This window comes from Oncorhynchus masou, unplaced genomic scaffold (assembly GCF_036934945.1).
Source record: "Oncorhynchus masou masou isolate Uvic2021 unplaced genomic scaffold, UVic_Omas_1.1 unplaced_scaffold_1184, whole genome shotgun sequence".
NCBI classification, from domain to species: Eukaryota; Metazoa; Chordata; class Actinopteri; order Salmoniformes; family Salmonidae; genus Oncorhynchus; species Oncorhynchus masou.
Window position 1 is genome coordinate 33,468 of NW_027001609.1, and position 23,976 is coordinate 57,443.

The 23,976-nt window shown below is 43.8% G+C and overlaps 2 protein-coding genes across 2 annotated transcripts; one reads left to right on the forward strand and one right to left on the reverse strand.

Annotated features, from left to right (window-relative positions):
* Window positions 1-859: 859 nt before the first annotated feature.
* On the forward strand, window positions 860-12,637 carry LOC135529559 (cysteine--tRNA ligase, cytoplasmic-like). The gene is given in 19 exon segments (XM_064958231.1): window positions 860-953; window positions 1,050-1,148; window positions 1,406-1,497; window positions 1,499-1,553; window positions 1,917-2,061; window positions 2,555-2,642; window positions 2,759-2,880; window positions 2,974-3,215; window positions 3,450-3,579; window positions 3,745-3,848; window positions 5,056-5,153; window positions 6,245-6,434; window positions 6,862-6,896; window positions 7,371-7,404; window positions 9,333-9,414; window positions 9,923-10,003; window positions 10,131-10,258; window positions 10,606-10,689; window positions 10,791-12,637. Coding segments are annotated over 19 exon segments (1,998 nt in total). The 5' UTR covers window positions 860-893; the 3' UTR covers window positions 10,920-12,637.
* Window positions 12,638-13,741: 1,104 nt separating this feature from the next.
* Window positions 13,742-23,976, reverse strand: slc22a18 (solute carrier family 22 member 18). The gene is made up of 11 exons (XM_064958232.1): window positions 23,721-23,976; window positions 23,411-23,611; window positions 21,074-21,171; window positions 20,637-20,782; window positions 18,136-18,268; window positions 17,904-18,016; window positions 17,577-17,687; window positions 17,071-17,171; window positions 16,368-16,469; window positions 14,298-14,418; window positions 13,742-14,054 (listed from the first exon to the last, which is right to left on the reverse strand). Exons 2-11 carry the CDS (start codon window positions 23,549-23,551, stop codon window positions 13,867-13,869), a joined length of 1,254 nt encoding a protein of 417 aa, XP_064814304.1. The 5' UTR covers window positions 23,552-23,611; window positions 23,721-23,976; the 3' UTR covers window positions 13,742-13,866.

The window sequence follows — 23,976 nt, forward strand, 5'->3', positions numbered from 1 at the left end:
GTCTATAGTCCAATGGGTATAGTCTATAGTCCAATGGGTATAGTCTATAGTCCAATGGGTATGTCTATAGTCCAATAGGTAGTCCAATGGGTATGGTCTATAGTCCAATGGGTATAGTCTATAGTCCAATAGGTATAGTCTATAGTCCAATAGGGTATAGTCTATAGTCCAATGGGTATAGTCTATAGTCCAATGGGTTAGTCTATAGTCAATAGGTTTATTCCAGTAGTCACAAATAGAAGAAGAAACCAGAAATATGTCATGAAAATGCAGGTGAGGTGGCAAACCTGATAAGGGCTCACAACTCACCTAACTGGCATTAAAATGATTTTAAAGTTGCAGTATGTACCTGACCGACCCAAACCAAATTCACATAGAACAGATCTACAGTTTCTTAGACAATTTTTTCTACGTGTGGTATTTCTATGCTCCCCGTTCTTAAGTTTTGGTTTTGCATCTTTTACTTTGGGTTTTGTACAGCAGCTTCAAACAGCTGAAAATACAACCGTTTGTGGTTATGGGAAATATATTTCAGTGGTCTAGATGGTACGATGAGTCTCGACACCACACTTGTTTGTTTTGTCACAGAAACTGAAATTAGGCGAACTATTTGAATTTCAGCAATCAGTAAATGGGGGGGGGGTGATTTCTGCATAGTGCATCTTTAATGATTACATTTTGATAATGACATTTTGATGGAACAAAGGTCATACTTTCCTGACTCATAACTGGTTCTGGAAAATAATAGTCTAGAAGTAACACTGTTTCCTGCTGTAGAACCTTTAGATCAGTTTCAGTGTTTGAATGTTAAGATGTGTGTCCAAGTCAAATGATTTTATTTCTTTTTGTGTTTCAGATCTTACATATCTTTTGATATCCTCCGACGGATTCTGATGAACTATTTCAAATATGACGTGTTCTACTGCATGAACATTACTGACATAGATGACAAGGTAACCAGCAGTGGTACAAAACAACACGTCTCGCCCTTCTGTCGTGAAAACTAAACCGTTGGCTGAATGGTTAGCGATCATTTGTCTGTGTGTCAGATCATCAGGCGGGCCAGACAGAACTACCTTCTGGAACAGTACAGAGAGAAGAAGCCAGCGGCTGCCCAGGTACTGCAGGATGTCCTTAGTGCCAGAGGGGTAAGACATCAAACTCTTTATAGTGTCTAGAAAGTTCATGACATAGGAATCCGTCATTATTTACAGGTGTGGCTACGTGATTGGTCAACTGGGGAACAGTGGCATGTCCTGGGCATACTCTCAGGTTCTAAAGTTCACCCCTGTAATGGGGGGGTGAGAATGAACCGTCCCATATATATATAGAGAGAGTGGTGAACTTGTGCGCTGGATGCCACATTACCACCTCTAACATCCCATTCACTCCATATCATTTGCAGCCCTTCCAGGCCAAGCTGGCCGAGACCACAGACCCAGACAAGAAACAGATGCTGGAGAGGCTGGACTCTGCCGTCGCTGCTGCTCTGGGACCCTGCAGGGGCGGTGGAGAGCAAGGCTGGGGAGGCTGACATACAACGCCTGGCTCAGGTAAGATCTCCTCCCTGCTGTACAACATGAGTCTCTACGGTTCCTGACGAGTCTAATACACTTCCAGAGGTTTGGACTGAGTTACCTAGTCAAGTCACATTTGATTGTCTCGACCCAGTCGAGGGGAGGACGGCTCATGATAATGGCCCGGAACGGAGCACATGGAATGGCATCAAACACCTGGAAACCATGGAAACCAGGTGTTTGATGTATTTGATACCATTCCACTGATTCCGCTCCAGTCATTACCACGAGCCTGTCCTCCCTGATTAAGGTGACACCAACCTCCCGTGCGACGCACTTTATGAAAAAGAACACCAGAGACAAACGAAGTCAAATGTGTTCTTTTGGTTCTTTTTGAAGGTGTTACTGGAGAAGGCCAAAGACCTGCTGTCTGATTGGTTGGATGCTCAATTTGGCAGTCAGGTGACCGAGAACTCCATCTTCTCTCTTCTTCCAAAGTTCTGGGAAGGGGAGTACCACAACGACATGGACGCCTTGAATGTAGGTGGAAACACACACAACCCATATTTTATCATTCATATAACATTTATATTTATAATAAATTGTTCATTGTATTTTACTATGAACTTTTCTAGTGTCAATGCTCATTATCAGATGAGTCATCTTGAATGTCGGTGGAAGCACACAACTATTATGTCACATGACCTGAATTGTAACCTTTTTATTTTATTCAAGGTGTTTTTATCAAACTGTCCTCTTTTCCTTTTTATGTCAGGTGGTTCAGCACCATCCTCAGATAATGTCTTCTCATTTCTGGATAAGAGTTAAAACACAGGATCAAATCTTATGTCACACGATTATGCAAAAACACAGGGCCCTATCTCATAAACCATACAGTATTTTAGCAGTAATATAACATGAATATTTGTAATTGTTAATCATATTCTACTATTAAAATGACTACATTTCTAGTGCCAATCTGATGATGGTTGTTAAAATGACTGATTCCCCCACCTGTTCTGTGTGCAACCCCCCAGGTCCTTCCCCAGACGTACTCACCCGCGTCAGCGAGTACTGCCCAGAGATCGTGGACTTTGTGAAGAAGATCCTAGACAATGGCTTCGGGTAAGGGAGAGATGGTCTCTGTTATCATTCAGGCCCCCCTCCTCTAATTAGTTTTAAAACAACTCTCAGTTCATCCTTGTATCTCTGTCGGCTTCTTTTGATTTTCCCGTCGGCAGGTACGAGTCCAACGGTTCAGTTTATTTTGACACAGCCAAGTTTGCCACCAGCCAGAAGCACGCGTACGGCAAGCTGGTACCTGAGGCGGTCGGTGACATGAAAGCTCTGCAGGAGGGAGAGGGTAATAATATCGATCATTTATAAAGAGCTTTTAAAAAAAAAACACAAAGTGCTACAATGTATGTGAGTTATTGGTCGTCCCTGTGTCCTGCAGGAGATCTGAGTGTCTCAGCAGACCAGCTCAGTGAGAAGAGGTCGCAGAATGACTTTGCCCTGTGGAAGGCCTCTAAGCCGGGGGAGCCGTCCTGGGACTCACCCTGGGGAAAGGGTCGGCCTGGCTGGCATATCGAATGTTCCGCTATGGCTGGTTCCATCTTGGGAGAGTCCATGGACATCCACGGGGGAGGGTTTGACCTCCGATTCCCCCATCACGATAATGAGTTGGCTCAGTCCGAGGTAAGGGTTTTGCCTCAAGTAATCTGTTTCTATGACATGGACAGGGTTCTGTTTGTGCACTCGAAGTGTGCACTTGTTCACTCCCCCTCTAGGATTTGAAAGCATTGGCCTATAGTAGCAGCAAAGTCCACAAGGGCGAGTGAATGAGTGTACACTTCAGGGGAGAAGGGTAGGGAATTGGAATGTAACCGTAGTATTCAAGTTGAACAACAAGCAGGATACCTGTCCACGCAGGCTTACTTTGAAAACGACCACTGGGTTCGCTACTTCCTGCACACTGGTCACCTGACCATCGCAGGCTGCAAGATGTCCAAATCTCTCAAGAACTTCATCACCATCAAGGATGCCCTGGCAAAGAACACAGGTGAAGAAACTTCTCAGTAGCCATTAAAACAATAGCATTATGTTAATGTGGGTGTCAGGAGTGTGTGTGTGTGTGTGTGTGTGTGTGTGTGTGTGTGTGTGTGTGTGTGTGTGTGTGTGGCGTCTGCGTGCAAGCTAACAGCTGTTCTCTGTGTGTTCCCCTCAGCTCGGCAGCTCCGTCTAGCCTTCCTGATGCATTCCTGGAAGGACACCCTGGATTACTCCTCCAACACCATGGAGTCGGCTGTCCACTACGAGAAATTCCTGAATGTAAGTGATAATATAGCCCAGAGGTACTTCTCTCTAGTCTTAAACAGGTAGGTCAACATTTTGGTCCTTTTATGTCTCTTGTGTGTAGTTTGAAGGTAGTTTCTGGAGCCCAGGGCCTGCGTTAAGGGCAGGTCTTAGGGGGCTTGGCCCACGCTACCCGTCTAAATAAAATATTTCAATGTTAATTATTTATTTGAGTGACGGATCATCTGAGCGAAACAGCGCCCCTCTGTCTCAGTATGTGTGGCCCATGTTATCATTTTTTGGGGGCCAGACTGCTACATATAAGCTGCTTTGCCCGCTGGGATGTTTTCTCCGGTGAGATAGTTTCAGACACTTGTGAATTTAAGGAAAGTTGCCCGGTGCACTGTTCGAATGCTGTAATTTTTTTATTAATTTATTTTACCTTTATTTAACCAGGCAAGTCAGTTAAGAACAAATTCTTATTTTCAATGACTGCCTAGGAACAGTGGGTTAACTGCCTGTTCAGGGGCAGAACGACAGATTTGTACCTTGTCAGCTCGGGGGTTTGAACTTGCAACTTTCCGGTTACTAGTCCAACGCTCTAACTACTAGGCTAACCTGCCGCCCCGAATCATTATTTGGGACAATTTTTATTTATTTATTTAACTAGGCAAGTCAGTTAAGAACAAATTCTTATTTTCAATGACGGCCTAGGAACAGTGGGTTAACTGCCTGTTCAGGGGCAGATGTACAAAGGTAACCTACTTTTTTTGAAGTGACTTGTTTAACAATCGGATGAAAACATCATGACTGGTTGTATTCATGCCACATTTACTACGATACTATAAAACCCATAAAAGAAAAGTATGACTTGCAATACTCTTTTTGGCCAGATAGCATCAGATACATGGGTTAAACATACTGAGACAGAGGGGCGCTGTCTCGCTGCTTGTTGGAGCGCGTCTCTGTCAATTGTGGAAGTCAAATGCCTGTCCAACTGATTCATTCTGGCGCCGGCTCTGATAGGGCCATCGCCAACTCCTCCATTGTCCCTGTCTGCAGACTGGAAGTGTACAGGAGCAGCTAGCGTGTTAGCTTGTTAGCGTAGGAGTGTTTATTTTCATGAAATTGTTTTAGTTTTTCTTCTACTCTCCGGCTCTGAGGACACAAAGTGCACCTGTTCGAGTCCGCTGGCCACAAGGGGACTTTCTTTCTTATTTATTCCTCTTCCTCTCCTCAACAGGAGTTTTTCCTCAACGTCAAAGACATTCTCCGAGCTCCCTGTGACGTCACCGGACAGTTTGAGAAATGGGAGGCAGCAGAGATGGAGCTCAACGAGAGGTGAGAGGAGAAACGTCGCAAGCCTGGTGTTAATAGTCGATACGACTTCGTTTTGAAGGTTTGGTAATAATGCCTTCGTTATGGGGTTGTTAAAGTCCCTTGGAGCTTGTGGCCTGGAAGGACCTTTAAAAAAAAAAAAAAAAAAAAAACCTGTCTTATGAGGCATGGCACACAAAAACCGAAACATCTGAAGGCTTCAATAAGGTTTCAATGTTTCGAGCTTCATAACAGGATTTTGGTAAAGAGTTCTGATATGACCTTAGTAGTCATTAGTCATTCCATGTAATGTCATGTTTTATGACAAACCTGTGTTGCAGTACTCTGACAAGTACCACTAATCAATGTACCACTTAATCATCTTGTTCTGAATGACTGCCCCTCTCCATTGTCCCTGTCTGTAGCAGCTCCATGTCCCTGTCTCTAGACTAGAGAGGAAACCCCCACTAGCATTGTCCCTGTCTGTCTGTAGCTTCTATGAGAGTAAACCCCGCCCGCTCCTCCATTGTCCCTGTCTGTAGTTTCTATGAGAGTAAACCCCGCCCCACTCCTCCATTGTCCCTGTCTGTAGCTTCTATGAGAGTAAACCCCGCCCCTCCTTCACTGTCCCTGTCTGTAGCTTCTATGAGAGTAAACCCCGCCCGTCCCTGTCTCCTCCACTGTCCCAGCTCCTAAAACTATGTCCCTGTCTGTAGTTTCTATGAGAGTAAACCCCGCCCACTCCTCTACTGTCCCTGTCTGTAGTTTCTATGAGAGTAAACCCCGCCCCTTCACTGTCCCTCCACTGTCCCTGTCTGTAGTTTCTATGAGAGTAAACCCCGCCCACTCCTCCACTGTCCCTGTCTGTAGTTTCTATGAGAGTAAACCCCGCCCACTCCTCCACTGTCCCTGTCTGTAGTTTCTAAGAGAGTAAACCCCACCCACTCCTTCACTGTCCCTGTCTGTAGTTTCTATGAGAGTAAACCCCGCCCACCTCTCCACTGTCCCTGTCTGTAGTTTCTATGAGAGTAAACCCCGCCCACTCCTCCACTGTCCCTGTCTGTAGTTTCTATGAGAGTAAACCCCGCCCACTCCTCCACTGTCCCTGTCTGTAGTTTCTATGAGAGGAAGGCAGCAGTCCACGCGGCGCTGTGTGACAACGTGGACACGCGCAGCACCATGGAGGAGATGAGGGCGCTGGTAACCCAGAGCAACACCTACATAGCCAGTAGGAAGAGCTCCAAGCTGCAGCCCAACCGCATGCTGATGAAGAGCATCGCTCTCTACCTGACTGACATGCTCAAGGTGAGGGAGAGCTTGTGCAGCATACCAGGGGGTGTATTCATTCATTGCACACTGTTGCAAAATGTTGTTGCCACCAAAATGAGTTTCTATTGGACAAATTCAGTTCCTCCCTGTTTGGTTCCGTTTGGTTCCGTTTGGTTCCTAGTGAATACACCCCGGTATTACACTCACAAGACCAGAGCTGAAGTCGGCTGTTCCAGATTAACCCATTTTGAAGGGCATGACTAAACAACGGTGCCATCACGCAAATCTCGTGAACACATTCAGTAATTAAACATGAGAAGCGGCGATGTAGAAAGTGAAAACCTGGGTCACGTGATATTTACACCACTATAGCTAAGATGGAAACCTATTCAGTGCTTTTACTTATCAGGGGACCACATCCCTTTTGTTCTGATGAAGTTCTCTAACCCTGTCTGTGCTGTAGACCTTTGGGGCCATTGAAGGGACCGAGCCTATTGGATTCCCAGTATTGGATTCCCAGTGGGAGGAGATGGTCACCATGTGGATGTAAGTATTGCCCTGGAGATACCAGGCTGCTATTGGATTCCCAGTGGGAGGAGATGGTCACCATGTGGATTCCCTGGAGTACCAGGGATTCCCAGTGAGATGGTCACCATGTGGATGTAAGTATTGCCCTGGAGATACCAGGCTGCTATTGGATTCCCAGTGGGAGGAGATGGTCACCATGTGGATGTAAGTATTGCCCTGGAGATACCAGGCTGCTATTGATTCCCAGTGGGAGGAGATGGTCACCATGTGGATGTAAGTATTGCCCTGGAGATACCAGGCTGCTATTGGATTCCCAGTGGGAGGAGATGGTCACCATGTGGATGTAAGTATTGCCCTAGAGATACCAGGCTGCTATTGGATTCCCAGTGGGAGGAGATGGTCACCATGTGGATGTAGGTATTGCCCTGGAGATACCAGGCTGCTATTCCCAGTGGGAGGAGATGGTCACCATGTGGATATACAGTGCCTTGCGAAAGTATTTGGCCCCTTGAACTTTGCGACCTTTTGCCACATTTCAGGCTTCAAACATAAAGATATAAAACTGTATTTTTTTGTGAAGAATCAACAACAAGTGGGACACAATCATGAAGTGGAACGACATTTATTGGATCTTTTAAACTTTAACAAATCAAAAACTGAAAAATTGGGCGTGCAAAATTATTCAGCCCCTTAAGTTAATACTTTGTAGCGCCACCTTTTGCTGCGATTACAGCTGTAAGTCGCTTGGGGAATGTCTATCAGATTTGCACATCGAGAGACTGAAATTTTTTCCCATTCCTCCTTGCAAAACAGCTCGAGCTCAGTGAGGTTGGATGGAGAGCATTTGTGAACAGCAGTTTTCAGTTCTTTCCACAGATTCTCGATTGGATTCAGGTCTGGACTTTGACTTGGCCATTCTAACACCTGGATATGTTTATTTTTAAACCATTCCATTGTAGATTTTGCTTTATGTTTTGGATCATTGTCTTGTTGGAAGACAAATCTCCGTCCCAGTCTCAGGTCTTTTGCAGACTCCATCAGGTTTTCTTCCAGAATGGTCCTGTATTTGGCTCCATCCATCTTCCCATCAATTTTAACCATCTCCCCTGTCCCTGCTGAAGAAAAGCAGGCCCAAACCATGATGCTGCCACCACCATGTTTGACAGTGGGTATGGTGTGTCCAGGGTGTTGAGCTGTGTTGCTTTTAAGCCAAACATAACGTTTTGCATTGTTGCCAAAAAGTTCAATTTTTGGTTTCATCTGACCAGAGCACCTTCTTCCACATGTTTGGTGTGTCTCCCAGGTGGCTTGTGGCAAACTTTAAACGACACTTTTTATGGATATCTTTAAGAAATGGCTTTCTTCTTGCCACTCTTCCATAAAGGCCAGATTTGTGTAATATACGACTGATTGTTGTCCTATGGACAGTGTCTCCCACCTCAGCTGTAGATCTCTGCAGTTCATCCAGAGTGATCATGGGCCTCTTGGCTGCATCTCTGATCAGTCTTCTCCTTGTATGAGCTGAAAGTTTAGAGGGACGGCCAGGTCTTGGTAGATTTGCAGTGGTCTGATACTCCTTCCATTTCAATATTATCACTTGCACAGTGCTCCTTGGGATGTTTAAAGCTTGGGAAATCTTTTTGTATCAAAATCCGGCTTTAAACTTCTTCACAACTGTATCTCGGACCTGCCTGGTGTGTTCCTTGTTCTTCATGATGCTCTCTGCGCTTTTAACGGACCTCTGAGACTATCACAGTGCAGGTGCATTTATACAGAGACTTGATTACATACAGGTGGATTGTATTTATCATCATTAGTCATTTAGGTCAACATTGGATCATTCAGAGATCCTCACTGAACTTCTGGAGAGAGTTTGCTGCACTGAAAGTAAAGGGGCTGAATAATTTTGCACACCCAATTTTTCAGTTTTTGATTTGTTAAAAAAAGTTTGAAATATCCAATAAATGTCGTTCCACTTCATGATATTTCCCACTTGTTGTTGATTCTTCACAAAAAAATACAGTTTTATATCTTTATGTTTGAAGCCTGAAATGTGGCAAAAGGTCGCAAAGTTCAAGGGGGCTGAATATTTTCGCAAGGCACTGTAAGTATTGCCCTGGAGATACCAGGCTGCTTCTCGGCAGTCGAGGTGCTTTCAACATGATCTACTGTTGGGATTGGCCACCACCATCTCTCCTCAGTTGGTAGTGGTCCTCTGTTGCTCAGTTGGTAGTGTATGGTGTTTGCGATGCCAGGATAGAGGGTTTGATTCCCGGATCACCCATATGCATGTATGTATGACTAAGTCACTTAAAATGAATCATATTGTTATTATTATATCCGTGTTCTCGTAGACGTTGTGATTCTGTGGACGTTTCTAGTCAAGCTAACTGAGGCTGCTTGCAGATGGAGACCACGGTGATGCCCTATCTGAAGGTGCTGTCAGACTTCAGAGAATCTGTTCGCAGAATTGCCAGAGAACAGAATGGTAAATACTTCCTCCCAAGTTATTCAACAAAAATACTAATAACACAGTTGCCTGAACACAGTTGCCTGTCTCTGCTAGAAATGTGAGGCTTGTAGTTCGTCTCTGGTGACTCTGTCTCTGTTCTCTCTGTCTCTGTCTCTGTCTCTGTTCTCTCTGTCTCTGTTCTCTCTGTCTCTGTTCTCTCTGTCTCTGTTCTCTCTGTCTCTGTTCTCTCTGTCTCTGTTCTCTCTGTCTCTGTTCTCTGTTCTCTGTTCTCTCTGTCTCTCTCTCTGTCTCTCTGTTCTCTGTCTCTGTCTCTCTGTCTCTGTTCTCTCTGTCTCTGTTCTCTGTCTCTGTTCTCTCTGTCTCTGTTCTCTCTGTCTCTGTCTGTGTTCTCTGTCTCTGTTCTCTGTCTCTGTTCTGTCTCTGTGTTCTCTCTGTCTGTTCTCTGTTCTCTGTCTCTGTTCTCTGTCTCTGTTCTCTCTGTCTCTGTTCTCTCTGTCTGTCTGTCTCTGTCTGTGTTTCTCAGTGACAGAGGTTCTACAGCTGTGTGACGTGGTCCGTAATGACACCTTACCTGAGCTGGGGGTGCGTCTAGAAGACCATGAAGGTAAATGCACTGACCACAATATGCACACACACACACACACACACACACACACACACACACACTATAGATCAGCGAAAACTAGTAGCAGCCACAGTGATGACTGGCTGTGTTGTCTTGTCAATGTCAGGCCTTCCCACTGTGGTGAAGCTGGTGGACAAAGAGACCCTGCTGAGGGAGAGGAATGAGAAAAAGAAGATGGAGGACGAGAAGAAGAACAAGAAGGAGGAGGCTGCCAAGAAGAAGCAGGAGCAGGAGGTTAGTAGGACCATAGAGATGGATAGAGGGACTTCCACCAAAGATGATGAGTCCTCTAAGGGAGAGTCCTTTATCTATGGCAGGACCACTGTCTTCCGAGTCCTCCACTAACTGATCTGAGAGCAGTATTAATGTTAGTCTCCTGTCCTAGATGCAGGTGTATTGATGTGAATCCTCTGCTAACTGATCTGAGAGCAGTAATATTGATGTTACCAGCCTCATGTCTAGATGCAGGTATATTGTGTCCCCTCTGCTAACTGATCTGAGAGCAGTAATACTGATGTTACCAGCCTCATGTCTAGATGCAGGTGTATTGATGTCTCTGTTCATGGTTGGTTTCATCACAGTTGGCCAAACTGGCGAAGATGAAAATCTCCCCGTGCGATATGTTCCGCTCTGAAACCGACAAGTATTCCAGCTTTGACGAGACGGTAAATATCCAACAACTGTAAACCTCCTTGATATCTGGAGTGGCTACAAGGCTTTATTGAACATCAAGTGTTTTAACAGACACGTACTGCTCCTCCAACAGGGTTTCCCCACGCATGACGTGGAGGGGAAGGATCTCAGTAAGGGACAGACCAAGAAGCTGCGGAAACTCCACGAGGCCCAGGAGAAACTGCACCAAGAGTATCTCCAGACCAATCAAAATGGCTGCTGAGAGTCCTGGGCCTCGTTCAGTTGTCAAACGTTCTCGAATGTCACAGATGGTTACGCCACTATTGTAGTCGACATGATTCCTGAATCTACACGTCAGAGAGAAGCATGTTTGTTTTACATGGCATATTTCTATCTGAACGTTCCCGAACCGTTGCGTCCTGCTGAACACGCCCCCTGGAGGACGCTGCTCCGCCCCCTCCCGCGCTCCGCCCATAGCAATAGTTCTGTCCTCATTTGTCGTTATTCAGTTCCTCCAATCATTTTCTTTTTTTGCTAAATCAACAATTCCCTGCATATTATGTGAGTGGTTGCAAATTTGACCAATCACCGCACTCCGAATAAAGCAGTCCAATCGTCGCAATATTATCGCATAAAATGTACCCATCACCACAGCACAAAGAGAGAGCTTGCAATTTCAACCAATCACCTCACATTTACCGTGTAATATAGTTCATTCAAGCCACACGACAAAACTTTTCCCTCATCAGTGTATTTTCCAGACCAATTGTACAAAATCATCGTATATCGCCATGCAGAATCATCGTATATCGCCATGCAGAATTGCAGTAGCAAAATACAGCTTTTTTTTTCTCTCTCAGAAAATTACACAAAAAAAATCACTGTGAATTCCTGGAGGGCCTGACTATTGGTGATGCTGAGGCCAGAGAGACCCTGGGTGTGTTTCAATAGTCTAAAGAATGATCTCCTCGTCTCCTCTTATCCTGAGTTGACAAGTCAGTACGGTGAAGGGTTATTTTCCTTCTCCTCTCCACCTCTTTTACATTAGAGCAGGTGAAAGGTGAGGAGATGAAACCGCATTCGACTATTGAGATGCATCCACCCTCCCAGTGTTTAAGACCTTGAGACACAACCTGGGCTCCTCTGCACTGCACTCCATGGGGTCACTTTAAAGGGTTGGTTCAATCAAAATCAGTAATTGATCCATTTTTTTTGTTTTGTTTTTGTGATTGACTGCAACTACAGTTCAGATTCAGTTCCTTTCCTACAGCTTCCACCGGCCAGGTTGGTATTGATAACCTGTTTCACTTGTTTTAGCTTTAACTAAATTGCGTGCCAAAATGAACTCTGCGTAAAACCACGCCTGGGGGTAGTCGATAGCGACGCTAAAGTGTGTCTGTGGTTGCTTTAGCAAAGTAATAATAACCTACTATTTGTAGTTGTAGACACTCCCTGGCCCGACGACAACCTGCAAGCTGAAGAAATGATGACATTCAAGTGAACTATCCCTGTAGACAACAGTTTGTCTGTTGAAAGGGAAAATGAGTCCTCTGAAACCCTTTGTTGGCCCAGGCTTCCATGTACTGTAGATAGTTTTCGCTCTCCACTGCAAACTGCTATTCAGTGCTGTTATTGGTTGGCAGCGTGTCCTTCAGCCGTCCATTGAGGTTTCATTTCCCTCTCCACCATGACTGCATATCATTCCTTTTTTAAATTCTGATATTATGACAGAGAGGCCGGTGAGGTTGATACACAGTGAAGTTGAATTAATGCACGATTGCAATGCAGAGATGATCACAGAAACATTTGTTCCAGAGGCTTCCTTGGGGGTTTTGGTCTATAACATGACAAAATAACATGCTTTGAGCAGGTGTTAGGCATGTTACAACGATAGCAGAGGGATGATAAATCTTTTATAAGAATATGGAATTTGTGAGACCTTGAAATAAACATTAAAAAAAAAAGATTTTTAACCAAACATTATTTTGTTTCTTCAGTTTTTGAAATGGTTGAGCAAATACTAAATTGAGATTCTGTAGAGCTAACACAACTACAGCAGTGACCATCTACTAGTTACTAATAGATTGGGTTTATTGCCCCCCCCACACACACACACCACCTTCTGTTTGACAGAAACACAAAAATCACATCTGCAGAATCAACAAAGGATTTTATATGTAAGTGGAATCTCCAGCAAACAACTGGTCTTCTGAACGTTCCTGATCCCAGAGATGTTCCATACGCACAAAAAGCTTTTTTTTCTCAAATGTTGTGCACAAATTTGTTTACGTCCCTGTTAGTGAGCATTTCTCCTTTGCCAAGATAACCCATCCACCTGACAGGTGTGACATCATGAAGCTGATTAAACGGCATGATCATTACAGGACAATAAAAGGCCAGTCAAATGTGCAGGCTTTTTTTCCATTAAAACAATACTACAGATATCTCAAGTTTTGAGGAAGTGTGCAATTAGCATGTGACTGAAGGAATGTCCACCAGAGCTGTTGCCAGAGAATTGAATGTTTTTCTCTACCATAAGCCGCCTCTATCGTTTTAGAGAATTTGATAGTACATCCAACCGGCCTCACAACCGCAGACCACGTGTATGGCGGCGTGTGTGCGAGTGGTTTGCTGATGTGAACAGAGTGCCCCGTGGTGTTATGGGCAGGCATAAATTACGGACAATGAACACAATTGCATTTTATCGATGGCAATTTGAATGCACAAAGATCCCTGTAGCGAGATCCTGAGGCACATTGTCGTGCCATTCATTCACCGTCATCACCTCATGATTCATTCACCGTCATCACCTCATGATTCATGCACGGCCCCATGTTGCAAGGATCTGTACACAATTCCTGGAAGCTGAAATTGTCCCAGTTCTTCCATGGCCTGCATACTCACCAGACATGTCACCCATTGAGCATGTTTGGGATTATCTGGATCGACGTGTACGACAGCGTGTTCCAGTTCCCAGCCAATATCCAGCAACTTCACACAGCCATTGATTGAAATCAACAGAGGAGTGGGACAACATTCCACAGGCCACAATCAACATGAACTGTAACTCCACAACAATTTTTCCTAGTTTTTACTATGTTGCATTTTATATTTTTGTCCATTATAGAAATATAATTACATTCTCTGATAATATAAAATTATATTTAGGTCACTTTTAAAATGCCCTATGTATTTAAGTCTGTGGAATGTCATTCTCTGCGCTCATCTTTGCTGTTGACCATATTTCTAAGCATAAACACAAACACGACCATGTTCACGGCAAACTGGATGAACCCAAAAGAGGCCACTCCGTAGTTGTGATACAAGAAGCCTCCAATAGTGGGGCCGATGGTGCGGAGCAGAGACTGCACAGAGGCACACAGGCCCAGCATCGTGCCTGCAGAAGAGTGAATGGAACCAATCAGAAAAATGTCCAGAGCAAAACAGACAGAAGTTGCACTTCAATGCTCAACTGTTTCTTTCAGAATGTTAACGACACCAAGTGTGATTCTTTCTCTGTAGGCAATTGTTTTTTTAAACGTTTTTTGTTGTTGTTAGGTTAGCCAATGATTTACTGTTTAACCTGATGCCCCCCTTCACATTTCTCAACATATGTGTTTGAAACGCTTAATTGTCTCACCGGTATCGGAGGAAGGCACAGTCTTTGTCAGCATGCTGTCAGTGATGACGTTGAACACGCTGAGAGAAAACATCATGGGGAGGACGATGAAGCAGAACTGGAACACGTTGGCCATGAAGACCTGCCAAGGAGAGAACCAAATGTTAGCCATGAAGACCTGCCATGGAGAGAACCAAACGTTAGCCAAGGAGAGAACCAAACGTTAGCCAAGGAGAGAACCAAACGTTAGCCATGAAGACCTGCCAAGGAGAGAACCAAACTTTAGCCAAGGAGAGAACCAAACGTTAGCCATGAAGACCTGCCAAGGAGAGAACCAAACGTTAGCCATGAAGACCTGCCATGGAGAGAACCAAACGTTAGCCATGAAGACCTGCCAAGGAGAGAACCAAACGTTAGCCATGAAGACCTGCCATGGAGAGAACCAAACGTTAGCCATGAAGACCTGCCAAGGAGAGAACCAAACGTTAGCCAAGGAGAGAACCAAACGTTAGCCAAGGAGAGAACCAAACGTTAGCCATGAAGACCTGCCAAGGAGAGAACCAAACGTTAGCCATGAAGACCTGCCAAGGAGAGAACCAAACTTTAGCCAAGGAGAGAACCAAACGTTAGCCATGAAGACCTGCCAAGGAGAGAACCAAACGTTAGCCATGAAGACCTGCCATGGAGAGAACCAAACGTTAGCCATGAAGACCTGCCAAGGAGAGAACCAAACGTTAGCCATGAAGACCTGCCAAGGAGAGAACCAAACGTTAGCCATGAAGACCTGCCAAGGAGAGAACCAAATGTTAGCCATGAAGACCTGCCATGGAGAGAACCAAACGTTAGCCATGAAGACCTGCCAAGGAGAGAACCAAACGTTAGCCAAGGAGAGAACCAAACGTTAGCCAAGGAGAGAACCAAACGTTAGCCATGAAGACCTGCCAAGGAGAGAACCAAACGTTAGCCATGAAGACCTGCCAAGGAGAGAACCAAACTTTAGCCAAGGAGAGAACCAAACGTTAGCCATGAAGACCTGCCAAGGAGAGAACCAAACGTTAGCCAAGGAGAGAACCAAACGTTAGCCAAGGAGAGAACCAAACGTTAGCCAAGGAGAGAGCCAAACGTTAGCCAAGGAGAGAACCAAACGTTAGCCATGAAGACCTGCCAAGGAGAGAACCAAACGTTAGCCAAGGAGAGAACCAAACGTTAGCCAAGGAGAGAACCAAACGTTAGCCATGAAGACCTGCCAAGGAGAGAACCAAACGTTAGCCATGAAGACCAGCCAAGGAGAGAACCAAACGTTACCCAATGAGAGAACCAAACGTTAGCCATGAAGACCTGCCAAGGAGAGAACCAAACGTTAGCCATGAAGACCTGCCAAAGAGAGAACCAAACGTTAGCCATGAAGACCTGCCAACGAGAGAACCAAACGTTAGCCATGAAGACCTGCCAACGAGAGAACCAAACGTTAGCCATGAAGACCTGCCAAGGAAGAACCAAACGTTAGCCATGAAGACCTGAGGAGAAACCAAACGTTAGCCATGAAGACCTGCCAAGGAGAGAACCAAACGTTAGCCATGAAGACCTGCCAAGGAGAGAACCAAACGTTAGCCATGAAGACCTGCCAAGGAGAGAACCAAACGTTAGCCATGAAGACCTGCCAAGGAGAGAACCAAACGTTAGCCATGAAGACCTGCCAAGGAGAGAACCAAACGTTAGCCATGAAGACCTGCCAAGGAGAGAACCAAACGTTAGCCATGAAGACCTGCCAAGGAGAGAACCAAACGTTAGCCATGAAGACCTGCCAAGGAGAGAACCAAACGTTGGCCATGAAGACCTGCCAACTCAGAACGTTGGCCATGAAGCCATGAAGACCTGCCAACGAGAGAACCAAACGTTAACCTTTTAAGATCAAAAGTTTTACAAAAGAGTCATATTCATTAGGAACCAAACGGAAATAAAACGACAAACAGAGAGAGACTGTGAAACTCCTCCTCCCCTCCCCACCCCACCCCACCCCCTTTTTTTTTGTTGCTACGGGGAATATATACAACCCTGCATTTATCACAAGATGAAATGAATCCTCTGTACCTGAGCCAGGCCCACCAGACTTGACATGCCGATGGAGAGGAGAAGCAGTGAGTTCTCAGAGTACTTTGAGGTCAGCCGGCCAATCACTCCTCCTTGGATTACCTGGAAAAATTGGACCATTATTTCTCACCAGAGTTGCTCTATGAAATCCTGTTCCCACAAGGGAGGGGATTTCAGGAGAATTTCGCCATCTAAACTTTTAATTACTGTAAATACATTGTGTTGTCCTAACCAGGAACGTAGTGGTCGAATAACGTGGTGAACACTGATCGCCAGTCGAGCTGACGCGCAAACAACGTCATCGCTAATCTAGCAGCACAGGTGCAAAACACCACACAATAAAAAGAGGCTAGGGCCTCAATGAGAGTGTACAATACACAAACTAACACTTGTCTTTTCCTACTAACACTGACTTAGCTGATTAACTACTTCACTGAGGAAAAAGTACCTACTATGACTGAGCTGACTGAGCTAGGTGGGACAACCACACATATATATATATATATTTATTAAGACGACTGCACTAACTAAATGACTAAATATAATGGAAGTGTCTGGATAACAGTCTCTGCTAAATGACTAAATATAATGGAAGTGTCTGGATAACAGTCTCTGCTAAATGACTAAATATAATGGAAGTGTCTGGATAACAGTCTCTGCTAAATGACTAACAGTATATGTCGTGAGCATCCCTGCTCCATACCATTGACACGATCCCAAAGTAGGCCATAAGGTAGCCATTCTGCTCTGGCGCCAGCTGGAAGAAGTTCATGGCGATAACAGAGAACATGACCTGAAAGATACCTGAGACAGAATCCCTTGAGGTTGTTAAAAAGGACTCCATCCAAACACAGACAGACACACTAAAAAGACAATAACGTGTAAAAAAAAATATATATATAAGGTCATTAAAACACTGAACATTGGTTGAGATGGGGTGTTGTAGTTTTTATTAAGCTTTTTTTATTACATTTTTTTATTAATTTTTTATTAAACGCTGAACATTGATTTGCGTTAAATGCTATTCTCCAAATAAAATCTGTAGGTGAACTGTGTTACCTGCTTTTACCCTTTTCACTACATCACTGGTTCCAGCTGTACAGCAACACATTCCTGCTAAGTGACTAGTTCTCCCTCAGAGTCTAAACGAAGACATCCTCACAGGTGGAGAATAAACAACTCTTATAGGTAACAGTGAAGGACACCCACCTGATGGCAGACCTGAGATGATCTTGACCATGAAGGTTTTGGCCACACCAGGGTACTTCATCAGTCTGGTGATCTCACCCAGGTCAAAGACTGACTTGGCATTGCTCTTCTCTGCAGGACCAGGAAATTATGTCACAAGCAACTCGCATATGAAGTCACGTGTCAAATGCCACACATTATGGATGTCCCCACGTCACACAGGCCACAATAAGTGTCAGATAAAGCAGAAATTGTATTTTTTGCACCCCACACACACACACACACACACAAGCACGCACAAACCCTTTAGAGCGAATAGTGTGTTGTGAGGAAGGTGTAGAGTCTTACTGTCTGTGTTGTCCTGTGGAGCTTGTATCTTAGTGTGTTTAGGGATAAACGTCCAAACCAACAGGAAGCTGATGAAGCTCCCTCCAGCAGCTACACAAGCAGCAAATGTCTCCCTGGAAAAGCCAGAGCAGGGATGTCACACGGCTAAATTACAGCTCTCCGATTGGACTAGAATCGGATTCCAGCTCTTGGATTGGACTAGAATCGGTGAGCATTGAGGTGCTTCACTCACCCATAGCGTGTGCTGAGTGTACCGCCCAAGGTGGAGCCGGCAACCATGCCAATGCCAAAACATAGGCCCAGCTTGCCAAGGGCCTCTGCCCGCTTGTCAGGTTCTGTCAGGTCAGTCACTACCATCTGGGCTCCTGGTGAGAGGCAGAGAGAGGAGCACAACAAGTCAGACTTGTACACACTTTAGTAACTCTGGAACATATGGGGTATAGACAGACATATATGGATCTGTTAGAGGGCTGTCTAGTACAGTAGATCATATAGGATCTGTTAGAGGGCTGTCTAGTACAGTAGATCATATAGGATCTGTTAGAGGGCTGTCTAGTACAGTAGATCATATAGGATCTGTTAGAGGGCTGTCTAGTACAGTAGATCATTAGGATCTGTTAAAGGGCTGTCTAGTACAGTAGATCATTAGGATCTGTTAGAGGGCTGTCTAGTACAGTAGATCATATAGGATCTGTTAAAGGGCTGTCTAGTACAGTAGATCATTAGGATCTGTTAGAGAGCTGTCTAGTACAGTAGATCCTAGTACAGTAGATCATATAGGATCTGTTAGAGAGCAGTCTAGTACAGTAGATCCTAGTACAGTAGGTTCTATAGGATCTGTTAAAGGGCTGTCTAATACAATAGATCCTAAAGGATCTGTTAGAGGGCTGTCTAGTACAGTAGATAATATAGGATATGTTAGAGGGCTGTCTAGTACAGTAGATCCTATAGGATCTGTTAGAGAGCTGTCTAGTACAGTAGATCATATAGAATCTGTTAAATAGCTGTCTAGTACAGTAGATCATATAGGATCTGTTAGAGAGCTGTCTAGTACAGTAGATCATATAGGATCTGTTAAAGGGCTGTCTAATACAGTAGATAATATAGGATATGTTAGAGAGCTGTCTAGTACAGTAGATAATATAGGATATGTTAGAGAGCTGTCTAGTACAGTAGGTCCTATAGGATCTGTTAGAGAGCTGTCTAGTACAGTAGATCATATAGGATCTGTTAGAGGGCTGTCTAGTACAGTAGATCATATAGGATCTGTTAGAGGGCTGTCTAGTACAGTAGATCATATAGGATCTGTTAAAGGGCTGTCTAGTACAGTAGATCATTAGGATCTGTTAGAGAGCTGTCTAGTACAGTAGATCCTAGTACAGTAGATCATATAGGATCTGTTAGAGAGCAGTCTAGTATAGTAGATCCTAGTACAGTAGGTTCTATAGGATCTGTTAAAGGGCTGTCTAATACAATAGATCCTAAAGGATCTGTTAGAGGGCTGTCTAGTACAGTAGATAATATAGGATATGTTAGAGGGCTGTCTAGTACAGTAGATCCTATAGGATCTGTTAAATAGCTGTCTAGTACAGTAGATCATATAGGATCTGTTAGAGAGCTGTCTAGTACAGTAGATCATATAGGATCTGTTAAAGGGCTGTCTAATACAGTAGATAATATAGGATATGTTAGAGAGCTGTCTAGTACAGTAGATAATATAGGATATGTTAGAGAGCTGTCTAGTACAGTAGATAATATAGGATATGTTAGAGAGCTGTCTAGTACAGTAGATCATATAGGATCTGTTAGGATACAGTAGTTATAGGATATGTTAGAGCTGTCTAGTACAGTAGATAATATAGGATATGTTAGAGAGCTGTCTAGTACAGTAGATAATATAGGATATGTTAGAGAGCTGTCTAGTACAGTAGGTCCTATAGGATATGTTAGAGAGCTGTCTAGTACAGTAGGTCCTATAGGATATGTTAGAGAGCTGTCTAGTACAGTAGGTCCTATAGGATATGTTAGAGAGCTGTCTAGTACAGTAGGTCCTATAGGATATGTTAGAGAGCTGTCTAGTACAGTAGGTCCTATAGGATCTGTTAGAGAGCTGTCTAGTACAGTAGGTCCTATAGGATCTGTTAGAGAGCTGTCTAGTACAGTAGGTCCTATAGGATCTGTTAGAGAGCTGTCTAGTACAGTAGGTCCTATAGGATCTGTTAGAGAGCTGTCTAGTACAGTAGGTCCTATAGGATCTGTTAGAGAGCTGTAGGTCCTATAGGATCTGTTAGAGAGCTGTCTCGTAGGTCCTATAGGATATGTTAGAGAGCTGTCTAGTACAGTAGGTCCTATAGGATCTGTTAGAGAGCTGTCTAGTACAGTAGGTCCTATAGGATCTGTTAGAGGGCTGTCTAGTACAGTAGGTCCTATAGGATCTGTTAGAGAGCTGTCTAGTACAGTAGATAATATAGGATATGTTAGAGAGCTGTCTAGTACAGTAGGTCCTATAGGATCTGTTAGAGAGCTGTCTAGTACAGTAGGTCCTAGGCACGGTACATACGCTGGGGACTTATCTGGGAGTTTGAGTATGAAGGGAACAACAGTCTCTAACTGTGATTGTGTAATTGCTGCTGATCATGTCATGCAGGGCTCCCTTGAAAAAGAGACCTTGGTCTCAATGAGACTCCCTGTTAAAATAAAGGTTAGATAAACAACAGGCAGTGCAGCACTTACCAGGCAAGCCATGCATCAAGACAGCGGGGAGTTTGTGGACGAAGAGCATGAGAGGACTGTCAGCGATCGCTAGTAACCCATAGTAGACTACAGAGGCAGTGCAGGATAGACACATTGCTGCTCTGGCACCAAAAAGGTCTGCAAACCTACCGACAACAGAAAAATAACACTGATCTATATTGACACCTGCCAACATATGGCCACCAACACATAACAGCTGTGATCTTGTGTCTGGATTCAGGTCCGATAAGCCCTCTGTATGGTTCGTTGCCCCAAGTCATTGAACCATACATAACTCAATTAGATTTAAGTGACAGCACTTTAAAGCTCAATTTGCCAGCAGCAAATTGTGCGTCTTTGACCAGGGTTGAAGATTAAAGATACAGACTGTGGTTATGTAACAGATGATGTATTTCATTCAACAGAGTTTTGCTCACCTGCCAAATATCGGGCCTCCCAACAATTGGACAACACCAACCATGGTTTGCAAATAGCCAATCCATAGGGTGTCAAATCCCAGCTTCTTCGCCAAATACTGAATGGTGAGAGGTCAAACTTAAATACATATACATTTTTTTATTATAATAATAATTAATCAGTGGTGACCTGTCATTCAGGACTGTTTTGAGCCCCACATTTTTTGCAAAATATAATTATAATTATTATTTTTATTTGTTATTCTTTGGGCCTTGCCTGTTTTGCATGTTATTTTGACATTAATACGTGTAACATATCAGTTTGCAAACAATGTAAAAAAATATATATATATTATTGAGTTAATAAAGCCGCATACAAACATGGTCTTTTTTTTGTTTTCTTGAGTAAGGAAGCTCCAAAATGCAGGTGTTTCAGCCTGGCTCAGGGCTTTCTGTGGTGGTGGGGCAGCCAGCGGAACATACGGAGCGGTGAGCCGTGATTGCCGCAAATTCAACAATGACTTGTTTGGAAGCAATAAGTGGCTAACTGCAAGCATTGCAAAGCAATCATTAGCCTGCTATTCAGTGGAGTGGCTGTGTGGTCTCAAGTCTAAGATTAAAGGTCTCTTTTCCTAGTTTAAAATGATAAACATTCAACATTGGCCATGCTGTCAATGAAGCATGATTTGTGCCACGCTCAAAACAACTGTTAACTCGGAACTGAAAAATCTGACTTCAGTGAGTTCAAGACAACTGGGACCTGAGGATAAAAAAGGGTATGTCTGGGAAAATACGTTTTGAACTTTCATCCGACTCGGGACTGTAAATCCGGAACTCGGGACTGTAAATCCGGAACTCGGGACTGTAAATCCGGAACTCGGGACTGTAAATCCGGAACTCGGGACTGTAAATCCGGAACTCGGGACTGTAAATCCGGAACTCGGGACTGTAAATCCGGAACTCGGGACTCTTTCTAGAGCTACGACCTGAAGCTCACTGACGTCATCATGATTCAAACTTTTTTTTCTTGAGTTCCCAGTTGTTTTGAAAGCACCATAAATCCAGAGAATGTGCCAGACTTTGATGACAAAATTTTCCCACGAAGGACTGCCGCGCCACCTTCCTGTTCAAGTGAGCACAGCACAACAAGGTGATTTCAAAAATGTCTTATATGCTGCTGCATAAATGATGTAATATGCCAGGGAGATGTGTAAACTGTAGCTAAGAAAATAATACTAAGTGTATGTTGTATAGTAAGCTGTTAGTAACCCATGTGCATCACCCTAATAGGTTGGTCTATTTTCACCTCTTAATTCCACCTACTGTTCTGACTTGGTCGTGCACACGTTACCTATGACCTGTTTTTGAGAAATGTAATCATCGAACATTGTAAGAGGTTTCATTGTCTGATTATGTGCCCCCTTTACTTATCCACGGTTCTGACTTGGTGTACAGAGAGAACACTGTAAGAACGGCCCATGTTCTGAATTCTGTCATTGTACATTTCAAAAGTGCTAAACAAATAGTTATATTGACTACGTCCGTCCTAGCTCGCTCATTAATGTCTTCATCGAAATTACGGATTGACTCTTATCCGCTGGTCGTCCCCTTATGACATAGTTTGTACATCTCAATTGTCAGTAGAAGCCACATTTGTTTAAGCAAGTCATCCTGGCTTTTCCAGGGAGACATCAGCTATGTTTTTTAAAGGCATTAAATGAGGCTGAATGAACTGTTTGGCTGCCAGACAAGGCTCTGCTGATAGCCAGGTGTAGCAGTGGTAAGGTGCTGGGACTCTGCTCTTGGGACAGCTTTATGTAAACCCTAACAGTTTGTGGGCATCGTTTGTCACCGTTCTAGTGTAATTAATGTATTGTTTAGTGTTGTGTAGTGGCTTTGCTGGAATGCAACCCACATTCTTTTTTTTGCCCCACCCAGATTTACATGCTAAAATGGCCATTGTAATTCATTCATATTAGATTGTCATAGATATACTGCTTACAATGCGCATAGTCACAATCCTCTATCAAAAACCATGGTGCCCTCAAGAAGGCCCAGGTAAGGCCATTTTTCTATATATTTTTAGATGTCAAATATGTCAACAATCCCAAGGCCATTTCTAACTGTTCAAACCTACTAGCAAATGGCAAATATCTACAACCCATTTGAATAACAGCAAATGAATGCATAGCACACGGAGCCAACTTTTGTAGCCATTCTGATATCGAAATATTTAAATAAACTGCATTGTTTTCTTTCTCATCTCTATCCATATAGATTAATCATACAACAACAAAAACAACCACTTTTGTAACGTCGGTAATAAAATAGAATCGACATTAAAACACAAATACTTACAGGAGTGATGGAAAACTGTAAAAACATCCATGTGATATCCAGGACAGCTATGAGGTAAGTAACGTAAATTACTCTCTGCATCTTTGAGCCTGTATGTACATCGGTAACGGCGGTGGGTGAGTCGGATTTAACTCGTGACATTCTTACTGTAACGTTAAGCCTAGACCCAATTCGGTCCACACTCTTTCATACAGTAGCCTCCTGGAAAACCGGGAACAAGGATAAATAAATGATGAAACAACAATCAACGACATAAGACAATATAGTGCCGACACTGTGGCTGTCAAGTATTGAGATTAAATACACTTACCTTAGTTTATCTGAAGACGGAGTTCTTATAAATGCATAATACATCCGTCAAAAGTGTTCCTGCCGTTACTACCGATGCAGATGTTGATTTCACACTATGAGCGCCCCACCGGAAAAGAAAGGTGACGCTCAAACTCCATCCTTCATTCAATAAAGCAATTCGTAATGATAAATTTTAGGAATGATTTCTCACGCATAATATTTCCCTATGTTCTTGTACTTTGATCTTTAGAGGAGGTAGTATGTTTGCCGGCAGC